Source organism: Xenia sp. Carnegie-2017, unplaced genomic scaffold (assembly GCF_021976095.1).
Source record: "Xenia sp. Carnegie-2017 unplaced genomic scaffold, XeniaSp_v1 HiC_scaffold_4, whole genome shotgun sequence".
Taxonomy (NCBI): domain Eukaryota; kingdom Metazoa; phylum Cnidaria; class Anthozoa; order Malacalcyonacea; family Xeniidae; genus Xenia; species Xenia sp. Carnegie-2017.
Window position 1 is genome coordinate 1,250,524 of NW_025813504.1, and position 16,771 is coordinate 1,267,294.

General features: G+C 34.1%; 1 protein-coding gene and 1 long non-coding RNA gene across 2 annotated transcripts; one reads left to right on the forward strand and one right to left on the reverse strand.

Moving 5' to 3' along the window:
• Nucleotides 1–31: 31 nt before the first annotated feature.
• On the forward strand, nucleotides 32–1,903 carry LOC124455743. Its single transcript, XR_006952011.1, has 3 exons — nucleotides 32–66; nucleotides 1,353–1,443; nucleotides 1,875–1,903. It is a non-coding gene; the product is annotated as an uncharacterized LOC124455743 (long non-coding RNA).
• An 8,227-nt stretch (nucleotides 1,904–10,130) lies between these two features.
• Nucleotides 10,131–10,736, reverse strand: LOC124455829. Its single transcript, XM_047006448.1, has one exon. It carries the CDS (start codon nucleotides 10,734–10,736, stop codon nucleotides 10,131–10,133), a length of 606 nt encoding a protein of 201 aa, XP_046862404.1.
• Between the last annotated feature and the right edge of the window lie 6,035 nt (nucleotides 10,737–16,771).

Here is a 16,771-nt window from a genome sequence, read left to right on the forward strand (position 1 = left end):
AAACGAGGTGCTTTATTCAAACAATAGAAGCAACGGTGTTTTGTATTGGATACGGAAAGACATCAGGTAATGTTCTTTATTGGTTATTTTAGTAAACGATATTTTGATGTAATGTGGTAATGAGAGATGAAAAACGGTGTGGGATAAAGCTTCAGATTGTTAATTTCTACTGGTTTCTGTTAAAAATTACTATAGAAAGGTTAACTTTGTTGTTTCTTACCATAGCTTTGTGCCTATTTGATTTAGTCCAAATCATACTTTGCAATACTTTATTTTTGTGATTTGTCTAGATATAAGTATTAAACATTTACAATTGTGTGAAAATTCTAAACATTTCATTTTCAGTATTTTTCAAATTTTTTAGCTTGAACACTTGATAAAGAACAAGTTTTTCTATTCTTACTTTTCACCCACGTGATCTTTGCTTGACTACGGTTGCTAGCCACGATACTCCACAAAGTGATCAAAAAGAGAAACTAGTGTCAGGAAATTTATAAGAAAGTTACGTTTGGTTATATTGCAATGGTTGGGAATGAGGATCCAAACATTGCAAAGTTAAAAGACTTAGTTTGTTTGGATACCCAGAATGATCATTTACTAAGAAAAAAGTACGAGGAACCGACTAGTAAGCGGACAGGTGATAATTGCAGTAACTGATGGTAACACTTAAGTGAAAAATATCCTCATGTCTTTGTGCCTGGAGCTAAAACATCGGAAAAAAATGAAGAATATTTAAGTTTCTGAGTAGATACAGATTCACGTTCGGTTTCCACTTTCTGGTTAAAGCATCGATTTTCCTATGTAGATTTTCGGGGCTAAATTGAAGTCGGTGTCTTTATTGGCTCTTAATTTGTCACTTACATAATTAACATAAGTCATGTGCATTTTATTCTTGTGTATGTCAGCTTTCCATTCATATGAATTCGTGTACTACCTCAATATTTTATTCTTGTGTATGTCAGCATACCATTCATATGAATTCCTGTTCTTACCTTTATAAAAAACATCACGCTTTCAATATCAGTTTCTGTTTCTGTTATGACAACTTTACACTTTCAAGACAATGTGCGCACAGGATTGTTCTATTTGTGACATCACGTTAAAAGCAAGAGTAACAAAAACTGCATTTTGAAAATCGTTACATTACTGACAGAGCATGGAATTGTTAAAAGAGATCTGAAAACGGGAGGTGCATGATTTACAGCTTGCGACTTTTTTGATGGTGAAAATTTCAGCAAAGCTTAAGCTGTGCAAATTATTCGATGCACTTATTTCTAGTTCATTGCAATTTGCTGTCCTTAGCTTTAAAATTTTACGATGTCTATGTTTTCACAAATTAATTGGTTTTGTAGCTTCGTTACTATGATGAAGTAAGCGATGTTCATTGTCAAGGTGTTGTCAACTTATCTGAAATTATTTCATGTGAAATGTCACAGTTGAATTGTAAGTTTTATTACAATATTTTGCTCTATAGTCTTATTTCTTCCATGGTTTTGACGAGCTTTTAAAACAATGCTCTATTGACTTTGGTTGCATCTCTGAGAAAAACGACTTCTCTGTTAACTTTGCATTTTTTGCGGAGGGTGTTGTGTGTTCCAAATTAAAACTTCTCCTGGGATATTACCTTATGACGAAATGTTTTTGTGCACCAGATTGAATGAATTGCAAAGTTTTATGCTTTTTTGGTATCAGTAGGAAAGGATATTTATTTCTGTATATAAAAATTAACATTAATTTTAAGTATGGAACAAATTGCAATTACGTATTTAATTGTACAATAAAACTGTAAACATGATTACATGATTGTAAAAGTGCTGTTATTGTATTGTCGTGTTTTGTTTTATAAAAATTGCGAATTTCATAGATATTTTTAGCAAACGAGAAGCAAGTTTTTTTCGACATAAGTAAATATATTTGGGTATCTTTCATCGTTGTTTTGTTTGTTTGAAGCTTTAAGGTGCTCTATATAATCACGAATTTTGATTGGTTTAAATTATTTTATAAAAAACCATTTGGTTAATCGTGCTTGTGTTTTTCTGTGAACGACGTAAGCGTGGCTAGCATTAAATAATGGTAATAAGCTCTTTTATGAACTTTTAAATTTTCCCTGAAGCTTAAAGATGATCCTTTCTTTACCACTTTTAGTTGATTTAGATTGACATTGAAAAAGCAATCTAACATTTTACGCTGATGACATTGAACCCTGTTTTTAAAACTTTGAAATAAAACCGATGGAAACAATCATGCATGTGAAATACTTTTTCTTCTTAAAGACTACTTTTACTGCCTTATATGCTTCTATAGCTTCGTACAGAGAAACGATTGTATAATTTTTATGCTGCGACGGAGGAAGAATTCAAGAAATAGATATCTAAATTACAAAGCTTGGATACGTAGAGCTTTGACGGTCCAATCAGGAATTTCATTATAATCAAAAGAAATGTTGTGCATATGTGAAATATTTTAACATATTAGAACGCATATTTAGGGTAATTTATATATGTATTTTAATTTTTTTAAATAATAGTATCATTTTCAGACATGCACAGGTTTCAAATTATCATGACTGAAATAACCAATACGAATTTTCGTTGTTTTTCCAAATGTTACAAAAAATAGTGTGACACCAGTTATAATCAATGAAGCAATTTATTTCATATCGATCGCATATTATAATAAGAGTCTCAATATTATCAAATGGTAATCAGTGTAACTTATCTGCTCTGTCTTATTACGACCACGAGTCTTTAATCTTCTAGAGATTCACAATAGTTTTTTCAAACAGATTTCAATAGTTTTTTCTAAAAGGCTTAGTTGATGTCTCAAAGTGTTGTGGGGTGTTCTTTGTATACGTACTCCGCCGTATAAGTTTTCTTTAATTTTCTGTGCCTCGTAAATTGTCCTCAATAAGTTGTACCCTGTAAGTTGTTCTCATGCATTATAGTTAAACTACTAATACATATATAATAATCATGCCACAATAAAAACTAGAATAAAAACTTCTGTGCAGTTCTATAAAATATGCTCACGCATGCAAGAAAGCTTCTAGATTTCCTTCTAATAATGACCATGGATTTCTATTGAATTACCTTGTTGAGGAAATGACTTGGATGCAGCAGGTCAAATATAATGGAGGACGTGAAGACTCTCGATTGCATTGTGGTTGTAGAACACACTTCGTATTAGGGAAGCTAAATAATATGAAAAGTCGCTGGGGGAGGTAGCGTTCTGACCTTTTAGCAAAGTTTTAGGGAAATTGTATATTGCTCATACATACTCAATATATCCAATGTTTGCCAGTATTTGAAAAACATTTGTATTTTAGGCTGTTTAATTAAAACCGTCAGTGAATGTTTTGCTTACTATTTTCATGTTCATATATAATAAAACGAAGACATAATACTTTTGTTTTGTTTATGTTTCTTTCAAAATTCTTGAATAATTAAACAAGTTTGTGTGTTGCAATTTACTGCCGGTATTTCAATATTATGCTAAAAATATATCAACGTTTACACTCTTTCTGTGCAATTTAATTTATAAAGAACATTTAATTATAAGTACTAGATAAATGATAAAAGTATTAAAGCGAGCATATGCACTACAATAAAAACATCGCAAAGTTATAATTCAAATATACATCTAATGTTTTGCTCAATCAATGTTCACTATATTATTTAAAAGATGCTATGATTATGAACAATAAAAATCATAAGGCGTAATACCCTTGCTTTACATAACAATATCTTCCTACGATGGTTCAAATTCCTTTCATTAAAAACATTTATTATACACGGAATCAAAGGATGTGTAAGATGTTTTTATGAGATGAATTCAAGAAAGTTGAAGTCGTTATCAGTTCAAGGTAAGATACACAAAAAATAAATAAAGTTCTAATTACTATACGTCATAGATAATCAGTTATTTTATGTGTCATATTAATGATTTCGTACTTTGATACATTGTTGATTTGCTTTAATTCTCATACGTTAAAACTTTTACAAAATCATTAGTACTCAATAAACATTTAACAATTATTTGTCGCGCGTTCTATTAAAACAGTGAGTTATGATTAAAGGGAAACATGATTGGACGATTTTAAGTTTAAATGCAGACCGGCAGTCGGACGATTCGAAGATTTAAAATTTAATAAAATTATTCATAACATTATTTTATAGTTATAACAAAATAAGGCAAAATTAAGCGTTGTATTTATTAGTCTTTTCATATAAATTTGAATCCACCATTGAATGACTAGTATATAGCGCAGACAGGGGCGGATCCAGACTACGTCAATTAGAATACTATAAATCAATTTTGACCGATTTTTAATGTATTTTAAAAATAAAATATTTTCTTTGAGCATTTGCACTAAGCCTTTTCAATGTCTTATTTGCGTCTAAGCCATCTATACGACGACATGTGAATTATATATAATTTAGATAAACTACTTCATAAAATAAATGGTTTGAACCCGGGAGTATCGTTACATGTTTGTAAATGTCGATCGTCCAGATTGGTATAGTCCTGAGAAGGACTGTTTTTGTTGTTGTTGACTGACGTTTCGACAACCTTAGCTTTAGCCATCTTCAGAGTCAAATGAGGAGTAAACGTCAGGTTAGCCGTATTTGTTATCTCGTTCGTACGTCATTGTATTGTGTGCACAAGATATGTGTATTTTCATTGTGAATTAGTGTGAAGTGAAATATTTTATTTTTAGTTGTGATGTGTGATTTAGGTGTGATGTTTTTAATTGTAATGTGTGGGTGCCAATTATGTATTGTCATCGTGAATTAGTGTGAAGTGTAATGTTTTTAGTTGATCGTTTGTTTGTATTGTGAATAAGTTGTTTGTAAGGTGCCGGTAATTGCTGTGATCTGTCAGGAGGGGTTTGTTCCAAGTTGGTATACCAGCTTTCTAATGTAAGCCGTTGTCTATAGTCAGTACTGTAAATAATGCATTTTGCCGAGTCCCAGTCAATGTTGTGCTTTGTGATTCGGTGATGTTTGGCAATGTGATTAGTTTTGTTTTGTTTCTTAGTAGCTCGTTTGTGCTCAGTAAGTTTTATGTTTAAGTTCCTGCCAGTTTCCCCGATATAGGAGGCGTGGCAGTCGGAGCAGTTTATTTTGTAAACTGCACCTTGTCGTTCGTTGGGTTGTTCTTTGTCCTTTATGTTCGTTAGTACTTGTCATAACTTTGTGATTTGTTTAGGTGCGACACGTATGTTGTATGGTCGTAAGATACGTGAGATAGTCTCAGACGTACTTTTAATGTAAGGTATCGTTGCTGTTGTCACCGAGTTGTTCGTTTCATATGGTTCGTTGTGTTTGTAAGTATTGCGTTTGATAAAGTTTTCGTTGTGTAGAGCGTTCGGTGAATCACATATGATTTGTGCACGTCTTGTTAATGCTCTGATTGTGGTGGCTTTGTGTGATGTAGGGTTGTAAGAGGATTGGTCTAGTAGTCGGTGAGTATGTGCTTGCTTGCGATAAACTGTTGTTCGTACTTTTTGATTGTCATGTTTTACCAAACAGTCGAGAAAAGGAAGAGTTCCGTTTTCTTCGACATCTTTGGTAAATTGTATGTGACTGTTCTGCTGGTTGATGTGAGTTTGAAAGTCATCAATGTTGTCTGCATGTAGTGCCATGATTGTGTCATCAACGTAGCGAAACCAAAAAGTTAGTGCATGTTTGTAAGTCGCGAGCGCCCGTTCCTCTATAGATTGCATAACAATTTCAGCAACTACATCGGAAACGGGTGAGCCCATTGCTGTCCCATTTAATTGTTTGCAGTGTTTACCTTTGTACTGGAAGAAAGTCAAGGTGCGGCAGAGCTCCAGTAGCTCCATAATGTCTTCTATTGGTAATGGCAGTACGTCCTTGTTGTTTGTAATGAGGGTTTTTGTACAAGTAAGGGCCAGATTAAGTGGCTAGATTTAGTAAGGGCCAGAATACTGGTGAACAGTAATTTCACATCAAAAGACACTAGTATATAGTTGTCTGGTATTTGTATAGGGCACAGTTTTTTAATGAAAGTATTAGTGGATTGTAGCTTGTGTTTTGATTTGTTTGTAAGTGGTTGCAGTATGTCAGTCAAGTACTTTGAGAGTTCGTAAGTAGGCTAACCACAGAATGATACAATTGGACGCATGGGTATTTGTGGTTTGTGAAGTTTTGGTAGTCCGTATAGTCTGGGTGGTCATGGTACTGAACATCTGAGTCGATAGTAAATACTTTCAGATATAATGTTAGATTTTCTCATAGAGAAAATCTTGCTGTTAGGTTTTTCATTAACAAGGGTGTCCATTTTTTTAAAGTAATCATTTCTGTCCATGACCATACTTTACTTTCTACGATACAAACTATTGCAGAGATACGAGCAAACAAGACAGAGACACAACACCACATCAACAACATCAAAAACTTGACACAATAAAACACGTACAAGACATAAACATGACGATAACTGGGTGAGGAATATTTCTTTCCGCTCATTAGACGAAACTGAAACGCGACTACTATCTTACGGACTAAAACATTCCATAACACCCTGACGAATCCCTACTGAGACGATAATATCAAGTTTCGAGGCTGTCCTAGCGTATCAATCAGACTTTTATGAGACAACCAAACACGACATCAGAAGCAGGATAGCCTCCGCTTTACAATCGTCCTCTATACGTGACAACAACTTGACAAAGGACGAACAACAAGCACTCAAACGACTAAATCACGGCAACAACATCGTCATTTTACCAGCAGACAAAGGACGCGTGACTGTGGTCATGGACAGAAATTATTACGTTAACAAAATGGACACCCTTGTTAACGACAGACAAACGTACGAACAACTTAAACGAGACCCAACACCATCACCAGTACGCAAACTTAACAGCAAGATCTTCTCTATGAGAAAATCTAACATTATATCTGAACGTATTTACTATCGACTCAGATGTTCAGTACCACGACCACCCAGACTATACGGACTACCAAAACTTCACAAACCACAAATACCCATGCGTCCAATTGTATCATTCTGTGGTTTGCCTACTTACGAACTTTTAAAGTACTTGACTAACATACTGCAACCACTTACAAACAAATCAAAACACAAGCTACAATCCACTGAAACTTTCATTAAAAAACTGTGCACTATACAAATACCGGACAACTATATACTAGTGTCTTTTGATGTGAAATCACTGTGCACCAGTATTCCACTTAATCTGGCCCTTACTTGTACAAAAACCCTCATTACAAACAACAAGGACGTACTGCCATTACCGACAAAAGACATTATGGAGTTACTGGAACTCTGCCTCTCGTCGACTTACTTCCAATACAAAGGTATACACTACAAACAATTACATGTGACAGCAATGGGCTCACCCGTTTCTGTTGTCGTTTCTGAAATTGTAATGCAATCTATAGAGGAACGGGCGCTCACGACTTACAATATGCACTAACTTTTTGGTTTCGCTACGTAGATGACACAAACACAGCACTACATGCAGACGAGATTGATGACTTTCATACTCACATCAACAAACAGAACAGCCACATACAATTTACCAAAGATTTTGAAGAAAAAGGAACTGTTCCTTTTCTCGACTGTTTGGTAAAACATGACAATCAAAAACTACGAACAACAGTTTATCGCAAGCCAACACATACTCGCCGACTACTAGACCAATCCTCTTACAACCCTACATCACACAAAGCCACCACAATCAGAACATTAAAAAGACGTGCACAAATCATATGTGATTTACCGGACGCTCTACACAAAGAAAACAACTATCTCAAACGTGTTTTTGACAAAAACAACTATAACTCTGACTTTATCAAACGCAATACTTACAAACCCAACGAACCCAACGAAACGAACAACAAAGTGACAACAGTAACGATACCTTAGATCAAAGGTACGTCTGGGACTATCTCGCGTACAACATACGTGTCGCACATAAACCAATCACAAAGTTACGACAAGTACTAACGAACATAAAGGAAAATGAACAACCCAATGAACGACAAGGTGTAGTTTACAAAATAAACTGCTACGACTGCTACCCCCTCCTATAACGGGGAAACTGGCAGGAACTTAAACATATGACTTACTGAACACAAACAAGCTACTAAGAAACATAACAATACTAATCACATTGTCGAACGTCACCGAATCACAAAGCACAACATTGACTGGGACTCGGCAAAATGCATTACTTACAGTACTGACTATAAACAACGGCTTACATTAGAAAGTTGGTATACCAACTTGAACAAACTCTCCTGAACAGATCACAGCAATTACCGGCACCTTACAAACGACTTATTCGCAATACAAACAAACGATCAACTAAAAACATTACACTTCATACTAATTCACAATGACCATACACAATTGACACCCACACATTACAACTAAAAACTTCACACCTAAATCACACATCACAACTAAAAATAAAATATTTCACCTCACACTAATTCACAATTACAATACAAATTTCCTGTACTAAGCCAAGCTTCTGCACTAAGCCTTTTCAATGTTTTATTTGCGTCTAAGCCATCTATGCGACGACATGTGAATAATATATAATTTAAATAAACTACTTCATGGTATGTGAGTGCGTACGATTTAAAACTCAACGTAGACAATTCCTTTCTTACGAAGGAACTTAATTGTTTTGTATTTTCCGTTGTTCCTTTTCTTTCGGACCTAAATGTAATATATTTCTTGCGATATTCACGAAGTTGCTTGACGGAAATGTCGTCGATGCTCTGGGATTTATATTTATTTCGGCAATAAAAATCACACTCTATCTAATCATCAGCAAAGTCATTTCTCCATCTATGGCAAGATTTTCTTCTAGATATTTCAAGTCAAGTAATCAGTTGAGAGAAACTGAACTTTGAATATGTATGAAGTGATTTTAAAGCCCACTGTGTAACACATTGACTATGTAACATAGATACATTGATATTGTATTAAGCCTGTTTTTACTAGCCACGCGTCGTAACGTATCGTAGCAAAACGTACTATAGCGCATGCGTGCTAGTGTATTTGATGGCTAGTAGGCGTAGGACAATTTTAATACGCGTATTAAAAAAAAGTTCGCGGTATTGTCAACTTTTTTCGTATGAATCTGTAATACGGATAAATTTAACCAATCATAGTCGTTCATTTCATGAGAACAAAAAATTCATGCTTTCAAAATGGCGACGCTCGAGGAACCGTGCATCGAGTTATTTCAAGAAGGGACAGATGATTCATTTAATAAATCAGATATCAATTTGCAAGATGCTTCGTTTCTATCAAATTTAATTGAGGAACTGTGTAAATATGTAATGCTTCTTTATGGAATGCTTCTTTAAAAAGTCACAAAGAAAGACCGAAAAAAACTGAAGCCTAGATGGAATAAATTTTGTGAGCAGTTTATTTATGAATATTTTACTTTCAATTTAGAAAGAACATTGAACAAAAAATTTAACAGATTGAAAGATAACTATTGTCGATGCATTTGCAAAATAGAGCAATTAACTCGTTCTGGAAGTGACTCTACAAAAAATTGCCCACCTGAGATTATTTTGTTTAGCTATCATTCTTAAAGGATGTAATTAGTGGGCGGAAAACTGAAAGCAATGTTGAATATGAAATCAATGATCCTGTGAAGGTGGCTGAATCATGTAGTTTGTCATTGGATAATCAGTCAAGTGACCATGTTTTGAACCCAAAACTGATCAGAAAGCACCCAAGCGAAAATCAGACCAAATTGATGACCTCTTAGCCATCAGTCTTGCTAATAATTTATCCAATGTTAGTAAAAGTGGTAGTTGTTAGATAAACAATCACCAAGATGAATATACACTATTTTGCTTAAGCTTAGTGTCTAGTCTCAACGAGATGAAGGGAAAAACCAAACAAATGGCTAAGATAAAGGTGCTACAAGTTATATTTGAGTTTGAAGAAAATGAATGAAATTCATTAGCATCATTGACAAATGCATTACAGAACATTCAATTTGCTTTTTTATTTAAAGTTTGTTGTAACAAGTTGTTTTAAGTTTTTGTTTCTGTCTTATAATATATTGATTTGTTCGAACATGTTTTATAATAAGTCTGCCTTATTAGTTATGCCTTATTCTCTAACTTTTTGGCATTACGAGAATAGTTGTTTGATCCATCTCTACAATCTGATTGCAAGCCTTTGTCGCCTTGTATTATTTCCCTCCACCGCACTGGTTGTGTGCCATGTTTTGTATTTTTGTCAATTAGTTCCATGAGAAAATAACTCTCTCCATGAGAGCATGCACATTCCCTCATTAGATAATTATGAAGGACCACTGCAGCCTGGGTTATCCTGACAACCATTTCAACTCTAGCATGTATTGGACGTCGAAAAATCCTGAAGCGTGCAGGTAGGATCCCAAAGGCATTTTCTATTGTCCGTCTTGCTCGTGACAACCTGTAGTTGAACATTCTTTCTGCAACAACTGCAACTTCTCTTGGGTAGGGTATCAGTATGTGACGTTGCAGTTGAAAAGCCTCATTTGCTACCATAACATAAGGACATTCTTCCTGGAAGTTATGCAATGATTTTTCACATGGAAATTTCAAACTGTTGTTTTTCACAGCTACACCAATTTTGCTGTAAGAAAATACACCACCATCGCTATTGCTTCCAGTGTCACCTATTTCGAGCAGAGTGAATTCGTATTTGGCGTTGTAAATGGCCATCAACACAATTAAATGATTTTTTTTTGTAGTTAAAAAACATTGAACCGGAATTTGCAGGTGCCTGCATGACAACATGCTTTCCGTCCAACGCTCCAATGCAGTGGGGAAAGTTACATTTCATTTCAAATTCTTAAGCCAATTTAATCCATTCGGACTCAGTTGTAGGTGGCTTTATAAAATTTGCAAGAACAATCCACAATGCTCTGCAAGTTTTGAAAATGATTCTTCCCACTGTTGTTGGACTCATTCGATGGTTCATAGCTGTGGTCGTTTGACAGCCTCGGGTTGCTAAATATCTCAACGTCACGCAATGCATCTCAGTTGGTCCAATGCAATCTCTAGTCACGCAGTTTTTTTTATTTTGGGGGCGAACATAAGTAATAATTCCTCAAATTTGGAAGCATTCGTTCGAAAATACCTGAAAAATAATTCATCATCGAACAAACGTAAATCCTGCACCAAAAGATAAAATTCTCCTTTAGTTTTTCTTTCTTGGTAAAGCTTTCGAATCCAAAATATTTTTTGTATTTATCTTTCTTCATTCGTCTACTTAAAGTAAAAGCAAGCGAGTTGTTTTTGCTGAGAGTACCCATGACAAAAATATTTGTATTGTTTTTGAAATTTGGCGGGAAAATAGTATTGCGCGTTGTGCCAAATAATGGAAAACGTTCAACGCATCTGTACTTGCTACGATACGTTACGATACGTGGCTAGTGGAAAACAGGCTTTACACAGGCTTTACATGTATAAAATATAGTAAAATAATTGAAGTTGGCTCATCTGATTATGACCTTCGTGGGGGGTATCGGTCCTACTATACTATACTTTTGTATTACAAATCACAGTTTTTGCGGGTTTTTTCGTTTACAAAATTTTTATTGGAGCAAAATTTTAGTGAAAGGGACAGAATAACCGGCAAAGATCCTAAAAAGTTTGTTTTTTGGCTTTATAATGGCATAAAATTGAGATGGTACAAGGTCGACCTGCATTGTTTTGAAACGAACTGGAGATTATATGATGCTGCTGCTTCTAAAAAAATGCAGAAATATTGCAGAATTCTACTACTCCTACCAAAATTTCATCTGCAATGACGTTTATGGAAGATTGCTACAAATTTACTTACTTAACAACACTTTGTTATTCACATCGCTAATATCATAATAATTTCAAATTACGTCTTTATTATATCAGTGATAAAAGAAAAAAATAGACATAGAAAAATAATCAGAAAGACATTTTGATGAGCAATAGTAAGTTGAAAACGGTATCTTCAGACTCTACGAGATGTACATCATTAAAATATACGAATTAGAGTAACTCTGTTGTCATTAAGCAAAGAAAAGTTTTTAACCAGTTCTTATGTAAACAACTTTAATATCGATGAAAAGGTTGAAGATATGAATAGGTTTGTTCTTAGTTTGCTGCAAATTTGTAATTTAAGTATTCATCTTCTAAAAATGCCTCGCACGGCTGAAATTGTCCTCGTCACCTTCAACTTTCAAATTTCAATACAACTTGCCTTCTTATTTTTCAGTCGTTACAAAGCCAAAAAAAAAGAGCTTCAGAGTTAAAACTCTTTACCGGTTTTCCTCTACATGTCATAAAAGTTTTGCCTTAATCAGAAGTTTGTAAAAGGAATAGAAACGCTAAAACTGTGATTTTATAGTACAAAAGTTTAGTAAAGTGGGACCGATACCCCCATGAAGGCAGTAGCACAGAATAAGGATTGCATCAAACACCCAAACTGTTCCACCTCATCAGCCAAATGAATCATACTGTGTGCTTTATACACTACGAATTCATCACTATAAAGAACATACTTTGCTCAACAAAGAAATGCATTAATTGCTTAGCGTAATTTTTATGAGCTAATAAAGGACTAACCAAAATGGAACTTGCAACACTTAAGACCAAGAAATTTTCATACAAATCATGCACTAAAATACCCTTTAAAGCAATTTTACCTGTATACAAAAGAAACTGTCTAAATTCTGTAGCTTTCCATCTTTTAACCTCCATTAAACTCCTAGGTTTTCGCACAAATGTAGAAAGAATAAATGGTTTGAGCTCCACCAATTTTTTAGTAACAGCCTCTACATGGGCAGCAGACATTTTAACAGCGCGATTCCCCTCGTCCAAACCATAATCAATTTACGCATAACACCCAGACACAGTTGATGCATGTAGTCGATTGGAAATTACTTTACCATATCAACAGGCAAATGACTGAAAGGGCTAACAAAACGATGATGTTCTTCTTGTATCTGCTTTCTAAAGGAAGTATTAGTGTGCAATTCTATATTATTATTTTGAGAGTAAGTAACTCGACCAAGCCAGTTCCCTTTTTGTGTACATTTGTCACAACCAAAATAACCAGTACAAAGTTTTGTACCTTTAACGAGTGCTCTTGCAGGAACATTACAAGCAATGCACCCTACTGTAACAGTCAGAACCTTTTCCCATCTTGAACTCCCCTCTCTAGAATACCCTTTAAATCTTCTATAAACTCGTCCAAAAACTCCAAGTGTTTTGGCTTGGAAGCACCACATGTGAGGACAATAGGAAACACTATAACAGGTTTGATATTCAAAATGGCACACAACACTGTCTGCATTCACATGCACTAAAGAATCAGCTTCAGCAAAAAGAAACATCTAAAATATTTTTCCCCAATATCACAATCATTAAGACTAACTTGCAAAGAGAAAGAACATTGCTTAGGACTGGCAATGGTTCGAGCTGATTTTTGTAAAGGTTTTGAATGTTCATTACTGCATCTTAAAGCTCTATTAGCAGCAGTCCAGTTTTTTCGGTATTGCGCGGTTACGTTTCATTATGATATGAACTAAAATAAATAATAAAATGTAGCTGTCACTCTATTTATTTTTGATTGATTTAAATATATCCTAATGTTACAACCCATTCCTCCTCAGTGCTGGTGATCCCAACATTTACCGAAACGTTTCAATCAAAAAATAACAAGTCTTATTCACAGGTCATGGCAACTTATATGTCTCCTCAACCATTTGTAACGTATTCTAATCTTTACATGCTGCATGTATCATACCTAATTTATACATAACCCTAAAAATTAAGTATAACATTATAGTTTACTTGCTAACAACTGCAAATGGAAAATGTTCTAAGCAACTAAATAAAATAATTTAACTGACATTGTAAGCTTACTAAAGAAATGGGAGAAGTTAATAAACCAATCTAAGAGATAAAAAAGTGGGTTGTAAACTACATATTGTCTTGAATGCAATAATTGGACAAACAATACTTACTAGTATTATAAAGCAACCATGCATTGTTATGAATAAACATTCATATACCTCTTTGCAAAATTGTATCACTGTTTAAAAACTGCCGTGATTAGCAATAGAAACTAAAACTGTTTCAAGGTTTAAGGCTGCGCTATTCTTAATCAAACACATTTTTTAAATCACATAATCACGTAACCCCATGTTAAAAAGTATTAATCATCATCACAGACTTATATATCATAAAAAGGTTTGAGTTCAATGTTATAAAAAAAACAAGAATTAACGCAGTTTTGGTCGAAACAATTGAAAATTAAGGCTATAGTAAGGTGTATGAAATATGAAAATATATTTGTTAGATGTCCACAGCAATAAGACAATAACTCGCAGGCTTTTCTGAATTTTGACGATCAATAATTGGCCTTATCACTAAAGATCAAAAAAATTGGCCTTTCATAATAATGAGAACTAATTGCCTATGTCAAAATTATTCAAAGAGTCTAGAAAGCTTTTTTTTACTTATCAACACACCAAATTACTTAAATAAGATGTTTCTGTTATTATTTGTGGCTAAATACAATAAATTGTAATTATTGTATGCTTTATTTAACCACCGGTAATGGCAAATCGACAATGGCATCATAAGACGTTCATTGTTCCTCATTGTCTCTTGTTCAACAATAACTACAATATCTAAATAAATAACTTAATCACGTTACAATATAGCAGCACTTGTTCCAAAACACCGTTTCTTGCTAAAGTTGCGCTAAGAATAAGAAATAAAAAGGGTCAACCGTCAACCATTTATCGCGAAATCGTGTCACACGTGAATATACATGTTGAATTACTCCTTGCCTAAGTTCTGTGTTTATTCAAATAAAATCGAAACAGCATGTAATTACGATAAAAACGTTGATCAGTTCGCTCTAGAATGTGCTGTATCAAATACATATTCTTTCTTGGTTGAAAAATTTAGTAGATAAAGATCGACTTGCCACTTGTAATAAAGTATGCAGGAGACATGTGCAAGAAAGTATTCTGAGCCCGCAAATTTTCTTAACGTCTACAACGATTTATGTTTCTTTTATTGCATATTTCGCCAACTGTGTCGCATCAGTCGCATCCGCGTCATAACGTTATCAAACTATATATTCAAATTTATTTTTTATTAACGCTGATACAGCGAACGCATATTGATATCAATGTTCAGAAAAAACGACATTGATACAACGTTGAATGCAACGCACTACGTAAACATGATTTAACATGAATTGAAGTTAGTCATAACTTTTAACCAACGTTCATATCACGTTAGACATTAACGAAACTGCGACCAAAAAATCACCTTAATCTAACGTTCATCTTTACGTTTAGACAACGTTTATACAACGTTAGACATTAACGAAACTGCGACCAAAAAATCACCTTAATCTAACGTTCATCTTTACGTTTAGACAACGTTCACACAACGTTAGACATTAACGACGCCGGCGACCAAAAAATCACCTTAATCTAACGTTCATCTTAACATTTAACCGACGTTGAAACAACGTCAGACAATAACGACGCGCACGCAACCAAAATATCGCATTACACTAGCGTTCATCTTAAAGTTTAGACAACGTTGTTTCAACGTTGCAACATAACTTCCTTACCGAATGTTTTTGTTAACGTTCCACCAACGTTGACTAAACGGGGTTAAAGTTTGAACAAGAAAAACAGCGTGATAAGAATGTCGTATTAACGTTATGTCATAACGTAAAGTAACAACAACCTTCAGCCAACGTTATGAAAACGTCGTGTGCTAGCTGGGAATTACAAAAATGCTTGTTCATTGGTAAATTCTAGCGTTTCAACGTAGGGTATGGGGTTGTAAATATGGTTATGTCAACGAAATGCTAAAATAGAATCTCTTACGTTTTTGTTTTTTTTAAATTATATTATTTCAAATTAATTGAGGTGTAATTATGAGGTATTATTTACTACAAAGACTAACGAGTGCCGGAGTGCAAAACGTATTTGTACAAACGTCGTAATATTTTATGTTGCAACATGCATGCTAACTTTTCAAACTTACGATAAAGTAACTATTCAATGAATCCAATAATGGCTCTGGAGACGTTTTTGTGATGAAACCGTTCATTTTAAGAAACGTGTATTCATCTTAGCGCACTGAGAAAATAACAGAATTAATGACTCCAGTTTGAGACTGACTTTATTAACGTTATTAGCAATAATTGTAATGCGACAGATCTTCGCCGCACATTATTTAAGTACCAGTTAACATTTGAATACGTAATAACAGAGTTGTGTCGGGATCTTTTGTCATCACAGGAACGTTTACAGACGTACTTCCCTCAATATCAAGGAGAATGATATTTGGTTCTAAATATCCATCATCAATATAATTATTGGAGACGTTTAAACTAAATATTCCTCATGAAATTTAAGTGTGCTTTGTTTCCACATTTGATTTTCGTTGCCTGAAGAAATTGCGTCAGCTTGAATCGTTAGTTTTCCAAGGCTGAATCATTTTTTATTCTAGTGAATGGAAAATGTTCATAGCAATATGTGTTTACCAATTTTAAAAGTCCTCTTGTTCCACTGTTACATTGTCAAGACTTGAGACACAATCCCCAAACTCGTTTTTTAATCCTGCTCAACTTTTACCACTTCATTAATAAATTTAACATACTTTTATTTGAAAAGCAAATTCATACACTATTTCACTGAACGAATTCAACACTAGAATTCATAATTAAAATAGCTTTT

Coding starts and splice junctions, on each gene's coding strand:
- LOC124455829 (XM_047006448.1), bottom strand. CDS start 10,736: ATGGCCATTTACAACGCCAAATACGAATTCACTCTGCTCGAAATAGGT.